Source organism: Opisthocomus hoazin, chromosome 2, assembly GCF_030867145.1.
Source record: "Opisthocomus hoazin isolate bOpiHoa1 chromosome 2, bOpiHoa1.hap1, whole genome shotgun sequence".
In the NCBI taxonomy this organism is placed as follows: Eukaryota; Metazoa; Chordata; class Aves; order Opisthocomiformes; family Opisthocomidae; genus Opisthocomus; species Opisthocomus hoazin.
Window position 1 is genome coordinate 115,688,503 of NC_134415.1, and position 17,563 is coordinate 115,706,065.

The 17,563-nt window shown below is 46.1% G+C and overlaps 1 protein-coding gene across 5 annotated transcripts in view; it reads left to right on the forward strand.

Moving 5' to 3' along the window:
* The window catches only part of ATP6V1C2 (ATPase H+ transporting V1 subunit C2), a 25,317-nt gene continuing 7,754 nt past the window's right edge, over positions 1–17,563 (forward strand). For 2 of the 5 annotated variants that reach the window (XM_075414839.1, XM_075414843.1), the window contains exons 1-5: positions 1–204; positions 5,587–5,745; positions 7,198–7,265; positions 12,506–12,591; positions 17,329–17,423. In XM_075414839.1, coding sequence (XP_075270954.1) covers positions 5,617–5,745; positions 7,198–7,265; positions 12,506–12,591; positions 17,329–17,423 — 378 coding nt within the window. In that variant the 5' untranslated portion in view covers positions 1–204; positions 5,587–5,616. Of the gene's footprint in view, positions 205–856; positions 1,055–4,697; positions 4,763–5,366; positions 5,431–5,586; positions 5,746–7,197; positions 7,266–12,505; positions 12,592–17,328; positions 17,424–17,563 lie in introns of those variants that run through there. The other 3 variants (XM_075414840.1, XM_075414841.1, XM_075414842.1) reach the window with 3 other exon arrangements.

Consider the following 17,563-nt stretch of genomic DNA (forward strand, 5'->3'; position numbering starts at 1 on the left):
CCGGGCGGCGGGTGGTGGAGCCTTCGCGTCGCCTCTGCCCGCCCGCCGCGGTCCGCAGCGGGAAGGCGGGAGCTGCTCTTGCAGAGCTGGTGAGGGGGGTCGGGGCTGGCGCCCTGCGGCAAGCCCCTCTCCGTTATCCGCGGGAAACGGTAAACCCGGGGTTTGGTCCGTCGGAACCTTGCCGGCAGGCGTAAAAAGACGCAGGTACGGACAGGCAAAAGCCAGACCGTTGCTGCTTTGCCACGCAAGAGCAACGGCAAGCGTCAAAATAGTGTGTATCCAGTCAATATACATCGTCAGAAAACAGCGAAAACTAAATTACTTCCCACAACGATACGTAAGTGCAGTGTGAGATGCAAACATGAAGCGGTCTCAAATAGGTCTCATAACTGGCATTCCAGGAGTAATAGGTTTACACTAAGGGAGGGCAGGTTTAGACTGGATACAGGGAAGAAATTTTTTACCGTGAGGGTGGTGAAACACTGGCACAGGTTGCCCAGAGAGGTAGGGGAATTCCCATCCCTGGAAACATTCAAGGCCAGGTTGGACAGGGCTCTGAGCAACCTGGTCTGGTTGAAGATGTCCCTGCTCACTGCACAGGGCGTTGGGCTGGATGACCTCTAAAGGTCCCTTCCAACCCAGAGCATTCTGTGATTCTGTGATACCCTGGATGATGTACTTCAGCAATGGTGGCACCAACACTGTGACCAGAAAGGACTTAATTCTGTTTCATATCAGAGGGCGTTACTGCTGAGATACATGGGAGATGAACACGCCTAAGTATAGGTGTCTGCATGGGTGCTGCATGTCTAAGCTTCCATTTCGGAGAGCTAAGGCTTTTCTTGCTTAAATGTAGGTTGTCTAGTGGCATTTGAGATGCTGTACGGTATCCAGGACACGTAGACGGGGCTGACACAGGACCTGTGGAAAACCCATGCCCTTCTGCCACAGGAGCTGGAGGCCAGACAAGACATGCAAGGACATCTCAAGTGGCACCAGAAGCTCAGCAGCTGAATCTCACCCCTAGCAAAAGTCTGAAGAGCGATGTGGCACGGTAGCTACTATGTCCCTTGAGCCCAATCATTTCTAGGTTCTGCTGTCTAATTACTTAGACCACCACTAGCTATTAACAGACATTTATGGCTGAATTCACTTGCCCACACATAGAGGTCTTGTGCCATTTGGGGTGCCCTAAGGAGTCCCAGACATCTGCAGGGTGTTGGTTGGTGTGAAGCAAGATATGCAGAAGACCAGTGTCATCCTGGAAAAGTAGCTGAATGCCAGGCAGGATGCTCCAGGGCACCTCAGAAGGCATCAGGCAGGGTCAGAAGGACTGAGCCCACAAAGAATTCCTAGAGGTATAAAACTCTAGAGATTCTTACAGACTGGAGAATGATGTGACTTTCTTTAGGTGAGTCTGTGCAAGGATTCCTGACCCTCTCACCCATTCTCCAGATGCATTTGACTGACACAGTGCAAAAGACAAGGGGTAGAACCCAGAGGTTCTGGCTGCACAGCAGGAAACAGCGTTTTGTTTCAAGTTGCTTGCAATTGATTTTTTGTTCTTTTCAGTCAAATTCAGTTCTCCAGCAAAGTTGATAAATCTGAGCCTGGCCTGTCATACATTTAAGGCTTCTTAGAAAATTGAAGGGGAAAATAGCGACTAGGATGTGGACTATTAAAATTTCAGTCCAGATAACTGAAGAACAGCCAAATCTGCCTGCTGTACTTACTACAGAGTTAAATCAGGATCATTATCTTGCAGAAGTGCATTTTGCTTCCTCTATATAATGAATCTTTATTGTGTGTAGTAATGATATACTTTCAGATTTTCCATTCGAACAAATATAGATGAGCAGGTAGGTGTACTGACTGCAAATAGGATGCTTTCAACCAAAAGCAAATAATTTTGCTTGCTTTTTGTTTCTTTTTCTAGCATCAGAATTTGCTGTGTGCATTAGCGGGTAACAGACAAGACGCGGTGTTCTGAAACAACGTGGTGATAAGCAAACCAAATGTAACCTTTGCTGATTTTGATGATAACCAGACAGTGCCCCTTCAGCACGTACAGACATGTGATTATGTTAAGTATGAGTTGTCAGGTGCATTCACATTGAAATAACATTTCATGTTCAGGTATAAAAGCAATTCATCAGGAAGGTCCTGCTGCACTTCACAGTACAGAGACAGTGAATAACCAATATTCCAATATTCTTTAACATAATTAAGAAATAGATACACAGCTAAAGAAGTAGTTTGTGCACTAATCTTGAAAGCACATAGAAAAATGTTATCGTTTAAATAATATTTTATTATCCGTTGTCAAGTTATTTAAGAGTTCCTTCACTGAAACATTTCAGACTATAATTTAAATACATTGCTACAATAATACTAAAACACTCACAGGACTAGGAAATAGGATTTTTAAAAATTCTTTCTAAGCAGAGGGGAAAAAACCCCGACATTACTACAAGACTAAACACCTAATGCCTGTAACAGATGTGTAAATTATTTTATAGAGAAGTACAGCTCTGTGGTTAGTGTTTTGCAAGCTTAAAACATAAGCTTTCCCATTAATATCAATGTCATAATTGTTTAGGTAATTAATTTTGGTTGTCTGTTAGAGAAATTTGCCTTGAGAGATACTTCAGGTAGGATATTTCAGTGCTTTTAATGACTTTGGAGGCTGAGTTTTGCTCCTTGGTGAGACATCTGAAGAACTACTGAAGCACAGAGAGAGACAAAGTCACAGAAAGCTTCACTGCACCAACAGATCAAACGGAGCAGAAGGACACATGACGATCACGAGGGAATTAGACAGCTTTGAGGTCACACGGCAGAATGCGCAGGACCCGCCAGGGAAATGGCAGGGGAGCGTGGGCTGTTGTAGCTGTGCTACCCCCCGAGCGGGCAGCACGCTCCCCGTATCCCATGGCATGTGGTGCTGCGTGCTCCTTCCTTCCTCCACCTGCACTGCTGCTTCATCCAGCCTCAAAAAGCGTATCGTGGGGGGAAAAAATATTAAAAAGTCGCAGTAAAACCAGAAAATGTGATAACAGAAAACATTCAAGAGGACATTGCTTAGGCATTATCGTCATGTTTTCTTGATAACTTTCTATTAAAAGAATAAGTTAAGTAGCAAAATATTTTCTACTTTAATAAAAGTAAACAAAGCAGATTATAAGAAAAAATAAGAAATGGAAAAGTGACATTGCTGCAATAAAAACATTTAGGAAGGAAATAACATGTATTGTAGAATCCAGAAATCTGACAACCCTTCAGCCTGGATTTTACCTTATTCGCTATGATATCCATGCGTACGGACGCATCCCCGACAGCTAGCGTCACTGCAGCAAGTAGCATTTCTCGTCTGTTAGCACTAGTGTCAACTGGCACAATTCTAAATTTAAGAAGCTTATGAGAATGTAACATTTCTAAAATGAATCATGGGAAGTATTACCGTGACTTGAGACTGTAGCAAGGATCCAGTGCAAACTCTGCACTGGGGCTGAGATGGGGAAGAGCTGCCTTACCTGCATGGTGAAGTTTACTCTACCTTTCAGACCACCCGTCTGTGAGTAGAAATGTCTGATGCACCTACCCAAACATCAGCTAATTCTGTTCTCATTATTAAAATGTAGAGTCTAAAGAAACAAAAAGTTGGAAGATTAGACAATAATCACTATTTCTGTGAATGCCATCACATGCATCGCTATGTTAGGTTTTTTGTGTAACTTCTGCAATGTCCTTTGCTGTGCCCTAGGGGACACTGTGACTGAAAAGAACTAGAATAATCACAGCCATGAACACGGAATGTTTAATTAGCCTAGAACAGAAAAAGAATAAACCAAAACAAGCTAGCAAAAAAGCCCCCACAGAGCGGTTATTTCAGCTACAAATCTCAGTGTCTTTTTCTGGAGAGCTTTCAGTAGAGACTCTCCTCCTCCACACATGTGTTGCTTTTCTATATATCATTAAAAATGGTGATGGATAGCAAAGGGAGATGAATCCTTGGCTAACCTAAAGACTCTATAGATGTAGAGCCTAAGACCTTGGCATGTACGTTAGCGTGATTTAGATGGCACAGTCCAAGTCCAAGCCTATGATGCACGAGGTCTTCCATCAGCTGCTTCTACCTAGCGCTGGAGATACTTAAACCAGTTAGGGGTCTTCCTTCCAGGTTCTTGGAGGTGAAGAGAGCTCTGCTTCTGTGCGTGACCAGAACTGCCTGGCCCAGGCAGCTCAGTCTCTCTCAGTCTAGGACAGACCATGTGAAAAACCAAGAGCATCCTTCTGTTTAATTTCTTGTGAGGTTTCATTTACATTCGCTACACAGAAACATGAGCAAAAGCCACAGTCTTTTGAAGAAAGTAAAGCACCAGTGATACAGGAGAGGTTGGCTAAGTGCTGTACGACCCCTCAGTGATCAGAGCGCTTGGCTGGCAAGCGAGAGCCGGACGCACCGTGCCCTCCGAGCGAGGGGGTTCGGTTCCGCCGGCAGAGATGGCACGCGCAGCCGGGCGCTCGAAGCCCTCGGACTCTTGTCCCCTTCGGAGCCTGGCTGGTTTAGGAGACCCCGCAGAACATTGCTCCACGTGAGCTGCGAAACGTGCCCAAGATCTTCTGCAAACTCACAGTGACATGAGGCGAACTCCAGACTTAGTAGGGACTAAAAGCCACGATTATATTTTGCCCAGGAAGAAGCATGGCCGGGGGAGGAAGCGTGGCTAGCGTGCCGGCTCCTGCGCCGCGGGAGGATTTGGTAAATAAAGCACCCAGGGAAGCCCCAGAAACAAGTGTTTCCTGGCAGTTTCTTTATTTATTGCCAAACCTTCGGGCTGGCGAAGGGCAGTCGGTGTCTGGTGGAAAGAAACAGCCTCTGTGGTATTTTTGCGGGTTTAAAAGGCAGTAAAAAGGTGAAAAGACGCAGGCGGCGGAGCTGCTACGGGCTTTGGGAGGGTTCCCTCAGCCCTCCCGTCCTCGCCCCCCGGCACCCACCCGCGTCTCTCTCTGCCGTGGGCTCGGGCGCTGCCCGGCCCCCCGCCCCCGGCTCCCGCAGCGGGCGGCGCGGGCAGGGGAGCGGCACCGCACCCTCCCTACCCCGCCTGGGAGGAAAAGCCCGGTGGCATCTTTCGCAGGCTGCGGGTTGAGTAGAGCTCTTCTGACCTCTCCTTTGCAGCTTCGCCTGCGAGCGTCCGAAGATCCGAGAGGCGATGTCTGCCAGCCAGAGATCCGCAACGGGCGTTCAGACGCTTTAGCGGAGTCCCCAGACTCCGTGGTGGAGACTGGGCTGGCAGGGCGAGGCGGCGGGAACAGGCTGGGCTGGGAAAGGGGTGGAGGAAAGTCCCTTTCTTCCTTCGGAAACTGGACGGAGCAGCCCTGAGAAAGGAGGAACTCCTTCCGTGCACTTTCCGTGACACTCTGGAGAAGGTCGTGTTCCGTTTCAGCCTGAGACGCAGGACTGACTCACTCTCCTTGTGTTTCTGAAAAAACATCGTTCATCAGTTCAAACGTTTTCTGTTCTTAAGGAAGAGGCTGGTTTTGGCGGTGCTCCTTTGGCCGCTTACCTGCTTTGTGTTTCTGCAGTGACCAGGAGCGAAGGGAAAATATTAGATCATGTCGGAGTTCTGGCTAATTTCTGCCCCGGGAGATAAAACAAATCTGCAGGCATGGGAGAGAATGAACACGGTGACGTCTAAATCCAACCTGTCCAGCAACAGCAAATTCCATATTCCAGACCTAAAGGTAAGCGAGGAAAGGGTTTGGGTGTGGACGATACAGCAGCGTTAGCCAGGACTAAAGACTTTTGGGATAAATGTGGGGTTTATCTTTTGGGATAATATGCAGAGAGTAGAAGAAGGTTGCAGTCGGGGACTGAATTGTGTTCAGTCAACTGAAAACTAATCAGAGAGAAAAGAAGTCATGGTGCTTGAAGCTGACATTCACATTGGAAGGATATATATGTGAGGAGTGAAGATGAGTGAGATGAGTTAAATAACTAATCTGTTGCATTCGGTGTACCACTTGCTCCCAGTCATGAAAGTCACACAGCATTTTACATCCTTGATTGCTAACGCTAAGTATCTAGAACCGTGCCAGTAAGACTGCTGAGAGACAAAATAGTGCTATAATGGACGTCAGTCCTTGGGAAGTGGGTGTGTGTGTATGTTCAGCTAGCCAGCTTCATTTCATCAGACAAATAGGAAGAGTATTAATCCATGATTTTTTTGTATCTTTGCACTATTTAATCCTTGTTTTATAAGATCTGCCACCACCCATCACTTAACGAAGCTACTCTTAGTGCGTCCTGAATCTGGCTTTAATCCAAGAAGACTGATAACAGTTATAACTTGAGCTATCCCAATTACAGAAGGATGCAAGTAAAAGGGGAGCATGGCCTGTTCTCGGGTGATAACCTACCGCATTGTCACATGAATTTGTCACACTGGGAATGTTGCTTTTTGCATGTGCACCTGAGATTGCTATGATTTTTACCAGCTGTGGGCCTTACCCAGCTGGTGCTGGTGTGAGTCTGCTAATGTCAAAGGAAATAAAGCATCTGCAGTACCTGAAGATGCAACCATTAATATTCTGCTAATCATTCTGTGTGAAATTTGTTTCTCCTCCTTCAGCTCAACCCTTCATAATGTTGAGCTGGCAACATTACAAGAAAAGGTTCGGCAGTATATTGCAATACCATAAACATGGGGTTATGACTGTGGCAGAGTCATACAAAAAGCAGATGTTGGTCTAGAAGAAAATGGCTTTGTGAGAGCCTGAGTCTTTGGTAACAGCAAAGAACGCAAACAGAGATTCCTTTCTGAATAAGTGCTGCTTCCCTTGGCTCGCTCAATACATCAGATTTGTTTGTATGTATGTTGTGTGCACTTCTAGTCACTGTTTTATCATGTGAAAGACCAGTCTGTGCTACCTGATGATAATGGGAATGAAAACAGGAAGGAAGACACTGACGTGTCATCTTGAGACTACCCATACATTTTTTCCTTTATCGGAAAGGCTTTTTATGCCCTAGGTCTCGGATAAAGGAATTGTTACAATTTTCCGCTAAGTAAATAAAGTTCCACCAAACTACCGAATTCAGGAGTGCTCAACACAAGTTGGTGTCCCTAGGACTCTGCCAACAGAAGCCTTAGACAGACTTGTGCATCTTTCACCTACTTCTCATCTTTTGCACAGGTGGGGACACTGGATGCTCTTGTTGGTCTGTCAGATGAGTTGGGAAAACTTGATAGCTTTGCTGAAAGGTAAAATAGATCTTATTTACTACCTACAAATGAGACACAGACATTGTTTTTGTGGGACGGTGTGTCCTTGTGTTCACCTCGGTCTGACTCAGTTCAGCCCGGACTACACCTGGACTAAAGGGGATAGGCTTTGTTTAACCCTGGTGTGGGTTATCATGGAGTTATCGCAAAGAAAGGACCATTTCTTTAAATTTGGATTAATTAAATCAGTGGTAGTTTTGTCTGTACAGCAATCTGTTTGAGTGGCAGTGCTAGGGAAGCTGTGGCTCAAAGGGAAACAGCTAAGAAAGTTTTTTTTTTTTTAAAAGAACATCATCCCACCCCATCCAGAAACTTAAATTGATAAAATGGCATTTGGAGAACAGGAAGCCCTCCTTGATGTAATTTTCCCAGAATATGTCTCTTGAGCCTTCTGCCCCTTTTCAACCAGATACAGGAGTTCTTAGGAGTAAGTTCTGAATGAACTCCAGAGCTCACTCTCTCAGACTTCTAAACTCCTTGAAAGCCAGAATATTGACTCACGTTGTATCAAACCTACTTATGCAAAGACGCACGTGACCTGCTTGCTAATCATTGCCCAGATTGCCTTTTGGGCCAAACTGACCTGGGTGTACAAAGAATAATATTGTACAGCAAGCTGAGAAAATGCCAGGTTGTAAGATACTTCGTGGCACAAAGTATGACTTTGTTGTTGAGGAAATGAAAGTACAAGCTGCTGGGGGTTGGGGGTTTTCTTGGTTCTATTTTTTTTTTTTCTTTCTTTTTTGCTTTGGAAGCATGCCTTACATATAGTTGTGGTCTTGGGCACAGAGGCATGTGTTAGATCTGGGGCTTTTTGCCTTTTTTCCTCCCAGCCAGGACTGATAAGGATTTGCTTGTCTAAATATGCTTGATACTTTCATAGATTTTTGTCTGGCAATTGCAAACACTTACAGAAACACTCATATAGACTGTTTATGTCTGTGCTGGGCTGTTTGGGTAAAAGTAAGTCTGCTAGAATATGTTTCTCCGTAGGATTTTTTTTTTCCCCACTGGTGCTACAGCAGGGCTGTGTTAGGATGATCACATTTGATCACTCTGGGTTGCACACAGCGTTGATCTTTTTAGAATCACAGAATCACAGAATATCTTGATTTGGAAGGGACCCATAATGATCATCGAGTCCAACTCCCTGCTCCTCATAGGGCTACCTAAATCTAAACGGTGTCTATTTTTTTCAGGATTTTTAGCAGGACAGAACAACTTGATTCATCAAGAAAACCTCTATTGTGACCCTGCCAAAAAACCTGCCCCAAATTAATTGTAAACACGTTCAGGCCTCTGGGTCATACTGCAGAAATTCTTCATGAAGTGGGAACAGGGCAAATTTGAGGAGAGACCAGAGGGTGCCAGTACCTGCTATCTCTTCTGATGGAAGGTGTCTCTAGTCAGGGCAGCAGACAGGCAAGCAACTGTGCGATCTGGGTTTGAGGGCTGCCAAAAATCATGCAGAACTGATTTTCACAATAGATTAAATAATTCCTAGCTTTGTGAAAAATTAGGACTTCCAAAAAGCTGTCTGTAGGATCTGTGCAAGACCACAGCGGAGAATTTTAAGTGAAAAGTCAGTATGAACTCCCTAGGCTCACTGTCTCCTCCTGTTACCTTTGTCTTAACCTGGCAACATGGTACAGCCCCTTGTTCAAGCTGAATGCTGCTTGATGCCACTAATTGTCCCTTTAATGCCAGTAATGACTCTTACCATATGACGTGCTGTAGGCACCAAGCTAAGGGGTAGGTGAGGCCCTTCTGCCGTAACCTGCTGAGGTAAGGACCCTTCCCATTCGTCTTGTTTGCCTATCCAGCTAGGTAATCAAGAAGGATCTGCAAGATTTACAAGTAAGAAAAATGTGTCAAAAAATAAGAAAAATGCATTAGAGTAATAGCAGAGAATAGTCAACGCAGATGAAGTCCCACAAGGATGTACAAGAGCAATTTGCATTAAATAAATGCCCAGGGTTTTGAGTCTAAACCGTGATTCAAGGGTTAAAATGCCAAGCACTGTCACTTTGTTGAAGTAAATGGCATCCAGAGGGTTACAAGCCTGTTCAAATGAACTGAGCATTTATGTTCCTGCTCCTCTGAGTCAGCTACCTGCTGGACTGTTGCTAGATAAGCACAACTGCCAGTAAAGCCAGGCAGCACAAACCTGTCAGCGCTGCCTCCGGCCAGGACAGTAGAGAAGGGGCAAGAGTTTGCAGGATCTGTTGTTTCCACATACTTTTATTATTTATTTATGCAGGGAGGCAGAGTGTTTTTCCATGTCGCCGGGTGGTAGCACGGAGCTCTCTCAAGCTGACGATCCCCTTGGTCGCTCTTACCTGGGGGTTCTCCGGCGTCCTCGGTCGGTGGAGCGTTCTGCAGTGGCCTCGGGTTGCAAGGCTTCTGCTCCCCGCCTCGCTGGTAGCACCCTTTAATACACAGTGTTGCTTAAAGAGTGTTAGACTTTTTTGGGTTTTTTTCCCCTGAAAGTAATGAAAGTAATGACAGTGCGGCAATTTCAGAAGCAAAATGTGAGTCTTCCAAGCCTTACGAACAGGCTCCACACAGTTATTCTCCTTACAGGTTCTTATTACTACTTCTAGAGGCAGTTTCGCTGAAACCCTCCCCTTCTATAACGCGTCATTTGAGCATGATATTTGCTCAAGGTGGCATTCATCTCGTCTAAAGGCAGAGGTTTAAGGGTTGGATGTGAAACCTGCTCGCTGCTGGATGTCACTGTATGTGATGGGACTCCTGTGGGGTCTGATTCCTCTCGCTTGCCTCAGACACCCGTGGTACGCAGGGTGCGAGTTCTGTCTTTGCATGGGGAATGTAGTGGGTGAGTGAATCCCGCCTGCATTTCACAGGGTGCCAGGCAAGGCGCAGAGACTAAGCCAGGACTGGAGAACATTTCTCTGGCCTGGTGTGTACACACATTCTGGCCGTATCTTGCTGTAGGGACCCTGGGGCGCATGGGCTGGGAGGGAGCAGCCAGGACTCTCAGACGCGCAAGAGCACATACCTGTGCCACCACCTATGCCCATGGAGAGAGAACAGAGCTAACTGTCTCCCACCTATCAGGTTAGCCCCCAGCTCCACTCAACAGCAATGAAAGCAGCTCAGGCCCCTTGGAAAAGCCACTGGTTTATACACTTGAAGTTGGCTGCTTTCTCCATAACATCCTTAGCCTCCTGCTGTACTGTTGTTACCAGCTGGGCTGGAGTCCTGTCCTGTTCCAAGTTCCTTTGGGCTCCCTGGGCATCGTGAAGGAGCTGAAAACCAGCTGTGTCTACAAGCTGAAAATCGCAGAAGTGCTTGGCAAGGTCAGAGCTGTCAGGGAACCGCTGTGTGGATCACTGCACCCTCCCCGCAGCCCCAGGGTGGGCAACACGCCGTGTTCTCCAGCAGCGCTCAGCCGGCACCAGGTCCCTGGGCGGCTGCAGCCGGATGGTGACAAACTGCAGCAGCCCTGAGAGGGGGATGTGAACCGGAGCACAGTGGTGTAGGTTCCTCCTACAGGCACTCTGAAATGTGCCTGTTCAGGGTCATGAGAAGAATGGTTTGGGCTGGAAAGGACCTTTAAAGGTCTTGCTGTGGGCAGGGATATCTTTCGCTAGACCAGGTTGCTCAGAGCCCTGTCCAACCTGACCTTGAATGTTTCCAGGGATGGGGTACCTACCATCTCCCTGGGAAACCTGTTCCAGTGTCTCACCACCCTCATTGTAAAGAATTTCTTCTTTATGTCCAACCTAAATCTATCCTCTTTCAGTTTAAAACTGTTGCCCCTTGTCCTGTCACTAGAGGCCCTGGTGAAAGTCTCTTTTCGTCTTTCTTATAAACCCCCTTTATATATTGAAATGCTGCAAGAAGGTCTTCTCTTCTCCAAGCTGAATGACCCCAAGCAGCAGGAATTCTGACTACTGCATGCTTGGCAGCATCAGCAAGCTCTGATTTTTCCTCCCTATCGCAAGACTGGAAAACCTTTCCAAGGACTGTGAGTTCCTTCACTGGAATGGAGATACAGGGAATCTTTTCCTCCATGAAGTACTGCTTTTAAATGGCCTGTAAATCTGCTTTGCAGCACATCAAAGAAAATCCTTTTCTCTGATGCTCTCTTGGTTCTGTACCTGGCCTGAAGTCCCTTTCCTGAGCTCTTGAAGGCCACAGGATATCACAGGACACATTGTCCAGACACTGCAGGTGCCCTTTCAATCTCCAGCTCATCTGCAGCCATAGTAGCCTCCCCTCTGTAAGGAAAGCAAGAGAGAAGCAGCCTGTCATTTTGCTCCACCCCCTGTCACCACGCCAGGGATTATGTCTGCTTCGTGTCTCTGCCAATTTAACGGTCAGGCAGTTACTTTTTAGCTGTAGTGTTTTTTATAAGGTGTAGTCAACCTGTAATGGTTAGGGAACTGAAGGCCATATTTGGTGAATACTTCTGAGTACAGAAGGATACTGGAACAACCAGAAAGGCTCTTGGCCTGTGTGAGATAGGTACTTTGATCCAGGGGGATCTACTGCTGGGGGGACTTGATGAATCCATTTTTTAAAATAAGCAAATATGAAGTAACTGTGTGGAGACAATGTTCTCCAGGAGGGGCTCTGTTCATTTCAGGGCTCTGAATTGGGCAGAAGGAGGATTTGAATCTAGTTCTTCCAGATGTTAAAGGAGTGTCTTGTCCATCACGCTAATGAGAAGAGAGAAGGAACCCCCTCAGGAAAAGGTATAAGGAGGAAATTCTCCCTGTGAAACAAAAGAACATTATTGTTTTCCTCCGAGTACTTTGTAAGAACTTTGTATCAGCAAGCCATAAGACTTTATTTAGCATCCCATGGAACAGATTTTCAGCCAGCATTAGCCTGTGTGCAGCCTCTTGTTCCTCCATCATCTCTGGAGTTTCAAATATGGGTTTCTTGCCTTCTGGTTTCTGCTATGAGTGTCATGAGTACACAGAAGACTGAATCTTGATCTTCTGGAAGTCTAGAGCACTGGGGAGATGCTATTACCTATGTGTTTGCAGACATCAATGTATTTAAAAAGAAGGCATTTAGTTCTGCAGTATGCCATAGGTTGTTTATCATTATTTGAAATGCAAATTGACCTGCCTTGCTTCAGAAGTGTTTTGTTTGGGCATCTCCATGTTTATCAGATCATTGTAGCAACTGTTTTATATTCACTTTGTTTCTTCACTAACAAAGCTTCTCTTCTTACGCCTAAGTGTAATAAAGAAAGTAGCCCAGTACATAGGAGAAGTTATGGAGGACTCGAAAGACAAAGTCCAGGAAAATCTTCTGGCCAATGGAGGTAGGTGCTGTGAATGTGGGTTTTTTTAATGCATTGATGCTGCCTTTATTTGCTTAAGAATATGAACATGTGGAATTGAAACACTCACACATTAGAAAGGACAGCCATCAGCAACATTGTTTAAGAACACATCTAGCCTGCTCCCATTTTTCTGGGAAAGCAGCAGCTTTATCCAGTGCCAACTTGGCTTCCAGGACAGTGTTCAGCGTCTAGTACTGAGCTAGTTTCTGACACCAGAGCTGCGAAGAGGAAAGCAGGAGACATCCTTCCTCCCTCCTGAAGTGACCTAGCACCTTTCTGTGCCCTGTATGGGCTTGAGCTCTTACACACAGCTAAATCTCATTCTGCATGGCTGCACGACATCTGCCAGTGATCTGTTAGTGGTTTGCCTTCCCTCCTGCAGGGCTGGGATAGATCGCGTGGTTAACTGTGGACTTCTGGCGTCACAGGTGGACATGTGAGGCAACAGCTCCGAAACATGGAGCCAGGGCTGCACTCACGAGGCCGTGCCCAGGGCTGGCAGGACCTGCACCTGCTACTCCTGCTTGTTAGGAGGTGGTACACGTGCTGCTCCTGCTTGTTGGGAGGTGGTACATGTGCTGCTCCTGCTTGGTAGGAGGTGGTGCACGTGCTGCTCGTGTGAGGAGGAAATGTCCTTCAGTGGTGTCCTGCCCTGGCTGGCAGCAGCTGCATGGCAGAGGAGGAGAGCAGGCACTGACAGCAGGGGCTCTCCTGGGAGCCCATGACCTTACCCTGTGCTCCCCTGTAGCATCGCTAAGCAGTCCATGTGGTGTTTTTATAACCTCCGTGAGCTAACTTTCACCCTTTGGTATGGTACTCAGAGCCCTAAAGGGAGCCTGCACTGGGGACAAAATGAACATTTAGGAACTGATGGCTCCTAGATCTCTGCACCTTTCATTAGACCCTGAGTGCGTTTCAGAGCAAATTTCTCCCCAGCTATCCTGGAAAAGTACAGTGAAGGTGGATGTGTTACCCCTGCTAGTGACGGGGTTGTCGAGCAACTCTGCCATATAAATAAACTAACAGTGCACACTCCATCGCCCTTTGAGTGTCTGCAGTGTTGCTCTTCAGATCTGTACGAGTAAAGGATGGGGAGGAAGTTCATTTGGAGATGTCCTTCTTGCATGAAATAAGACTGACATTTGATGAGTGCAACTGCTTGACAGGTACAATAATCCCACTTCTTGTGTTTCAGGGGTAAAGGATAAAATGAAATGTCTAAAAAGTATGTTGAGGATTGATGATTGCGGTGGTGTTACAAGCATGCATTGGTGTGTATTAGTGCTAGAGACAAGTCTTGGTCTGGTTGTAGAGATACAGTGATCAGGTTACGATGGATTTCTCAAGTAACAGCCTCGTAGCTCGATCACGATATCCCTATGACTTGAGAAACAACAGGTTTCACTTATTTCCTTTGTTTCCTATTTTTACACCATTTTTCTTTCCTGTCAACTCTGCATGTGTTGCAACAGAAGGGAGTGGAAATTGTATTTGTTACTAGTTTCTATCATCTGATTGGATTTGGTCATCCGAACAAATCATATTAAACTAAAACATTAACCTTTCCAAGATTATTGACTGCATCTTAAAAAAATGAGTCAGCTTTAGTATAGGAGGATTTCCTTAATACATTCCAGAATCATTCTACATAAGCAGCAGCAACTTTGCTGCACAAATTCTCCCTCTTCCCCTTTCTCGTTAGCAAAAGGACCCTGAAGTTGAAGACTTCCTCGAAGTGGTGAAATCAGAAACAAAATTTTAAGACACGACTTCTTGCTGCGTGGTCCTGTTTCAGACTATTAGACCATCCCAACTCAAACTGTGTTTTAAATTATACAAGTTTTCTGATTTTAGCTCAGTTGTATATATGCCTGACAGCAGTTTGGTCCACTGCCTGATGAAAGTGGTGGCTGTGTGTCTAACAGTTGTTTGGTTAGATTTGTGTGAAGAAAAATGCAAAGTACCAGAAAATATGGCACTTTTATTTAAGTGAACACACACGCTACTTTCCAGTGAGCAACAGCTGGAAGAAGCCACATGGAGATGTCTCTCTTGCAGAAGGAAAACGTGTGTTTGTGTAATAAGGGGAATTTTAGTATATCACAACAGCAGGGAATGCTTTCTGGCTTATGACAGAATAAAAAATATGAAATGTAAGTAAAGCTTTTCTCCAAAGATTTGGACCGAATTCTGTTCCATTTATAGTAATGTTAAACCCAAGTGAATTTTAAAATTTGGTAAGTGGTGGAATAACTCCATTCTTTGTAATGAGCTCAAAACAAAGCAAAATGGGAAGCATAATAATTTTGAAGAATTAATGGTTTTGAAGGGAAAGTATTTCACATTGCCTCTTGGAGCTGGGTGAGCAAATCAAGAGTTACGAGAGGTTCAGGCTGTGGGGTTCCTGGGCAGCTGCGAGCGCGTTGGATTAGGTACGAGCATCTCTGCTGGACGGGCAGCTATGGGAAGTCTTTTAGAAGTGACTTGACAGGTTCCATAAATGAGGGGTCCTGTTCCAGGAGCAGCACGGACTGCTTGGACTGCTTGGCATTATAAGCTCAGTTCTGCTAGTGTGTTCACAGCAGTTTGTGCCATCCCCAAGATCAGGCTGCTTAACGGAACTGCACCGGTGCCAGAGCACTGCTGGAGAGTGAACTTGTAAAATGGGCCGAGAACTCAGGCTGCGCTTTGCCTAACGTGGATTCCGCTGAGATTCAAGGAATGCGGGGATAGAAAGGGCGCGTGACAGTCTTCAGGGAACTTCCATATCTCCTCAGCTACATATGGGTCAGTGCCTGCCTTTGAAGAGCCTGTGAATACACTGCTCCTCTGCACAGCCATGCTCTTTGCAGGTTTCATTCCCATTGAATTTAGCAAAGCCTAAGCAAGAAAGCTTGGAAGAGAGGCAGTGGGACGAAATCTTGGTGACCATGAACAAGCACTGCCGTAGAGCTGCGCACGCTGGAGCTGTGTGATAGCTCTCCCTGCCTTTTGCAGTCCTGCCCCCTTCCCACACCCTCCCTGTGCAGGAGGATTTGCTGATTCCCGATCAGACCTTAGCAGGGAGGGTTGGGTATTTGCCTCATGACTTCTGTCCATTGGATGTGGAGAAGGTTTACAGAGCTGTGGTTTTCAAAGAAAGAGGGGGAGAACACAGTCATGCCAGTGCTCTCTGCCTCCCAGGCATTTTATCCTGTGCTAAGAAGCCTGTTTCCTCCTAACATAAGACTTTCAATGCTTTAGAAATCTAATAGGGTAAACTGACTCTGTTGTGGGGTGAGAGGAGTCTGTGGAAAGGATAGTGCTCTCCTGCCAAGGGTGTTCGGTGTCACGAGACAGGGTAGTACCCTCAGCCTGGTAGTGTGGCAATTACACAACTTTTCACATTCCTTCTCATGCATCTCGATTCATACTTTTCCCCACACCCTGGAAGTCCAGCCCTCAAGAAATTATGCTCAGACCTCGCTGTGGGACTGAATTAACTCTCTGGACAAGGCAGCAAAGAGCACTGAACGGCCCCAGCATGTCCCTCCTTTTACTTGGCACCTTGAGCTTCTTTTGCTCCTCATCTCCCCAGAGCAACTTCCCAGATGTCCTCTGTGTTTACCCTCCTGGTCTGGAAGGAAGCCCACCTTGCAGGTGACAGTGCCTCTGGCCTCTTTCTCTAGACATTGAGACCCTGCCTGCTGCCTTCCTCCAGCCTCCTTAGCCTGCTGGGGGACAGTCCCAGCTTGTCATGGCAGGATGCGTGACTTTATCCCACCCCATAAAGTCGCCCAAGAGCATATGTGTTTGGCATCCTAAGGGCTCTCAGCATTCCGGCAAAGAGCTTTCTGATTTCATGAGCTGTGAGAGGAGAACTATTTGGTACCATAATGTACCAAGCCTTAAGGTTTTCTGATGTTAAGAAGCCTTGGTCTTCGAACAGAGTGAAACAGCGCGATCCTGTTCTAGGAGCTGGGTGTCATATGTGTCATCTCCCCTTGACTCTGGGAAGAAGCCATGGCTCCCCGAGGTCCGAAGGTGCCTTGTTCTGGGGGGCTGCATGCACAGGGCCTTGCTGTGATTTGCTGTTGTTGCATGCTGTGACTACATTTATCCATTTAGAGAAATACTGTGTAGCTTTGTGTGAGAGGGGGAGCTCTGTGTGCAGTCAGTGAGGAATTCCCCATTGCACCTGAATTGGTTTGATTTCTAGTGAGAGCTTGACTTGATTTCTAGTGAGCTTGAAGTGACATCAGCTATGCTCTTAATACCTCAACAGTCTGGAGTATTACTGCTAGTCCTGGGCATAAAGTATTTTTCTGATACCTCTTGCCGGGATTTAATTCAGACATGTTTCAATAATCACAACTGAGGTTACGTGGACCTGTTTCTGCTGTAAAGAGGAACGGCTGCACATTGCTGTGTCCTGCTGATACAGCTAATTTTACAGTAATGCTTATTCTATACTGTTAGGTGTAATGCAGAAAAGATTTCTGGTTCAATTTCTAAGTCTGGAGATGTTTAGAAAGGTGATTAGGTTGGGCATATGACCTGTGTGGATTTGATCTAGATCAAATTTCTATGAGGATTTCTATGAGGTGGGCTTCTGGTTCACACCCATCGCTAATATTAATCAAAATTATACCTAGGCTATAGCTGGGGACTACTACCCAAACTTTGACCTGCCATCTGGTAAACTGTCTGCTTTAATGCATCTCTTTGTATTTTCAGTTGACCTGATCAGCTACCTGACACGGTTTGAGTGGGACATGGCCAAATATCCCATAAAGCAGCCGCTGAAGAATATCTCAGAAGCATTAGCAAAGGTAAATCGTGCATCAAATCGTACAAAGATGTCAGCATGGGGAAGCATGTCTGTTGGTAGTTTTTGGTCCCTCCTGCGTGGCAGTCAGTGAGAGCTTTGCCTGTGGTTTGGGCAGGAACACGCTCAGAAGCACACACTCTG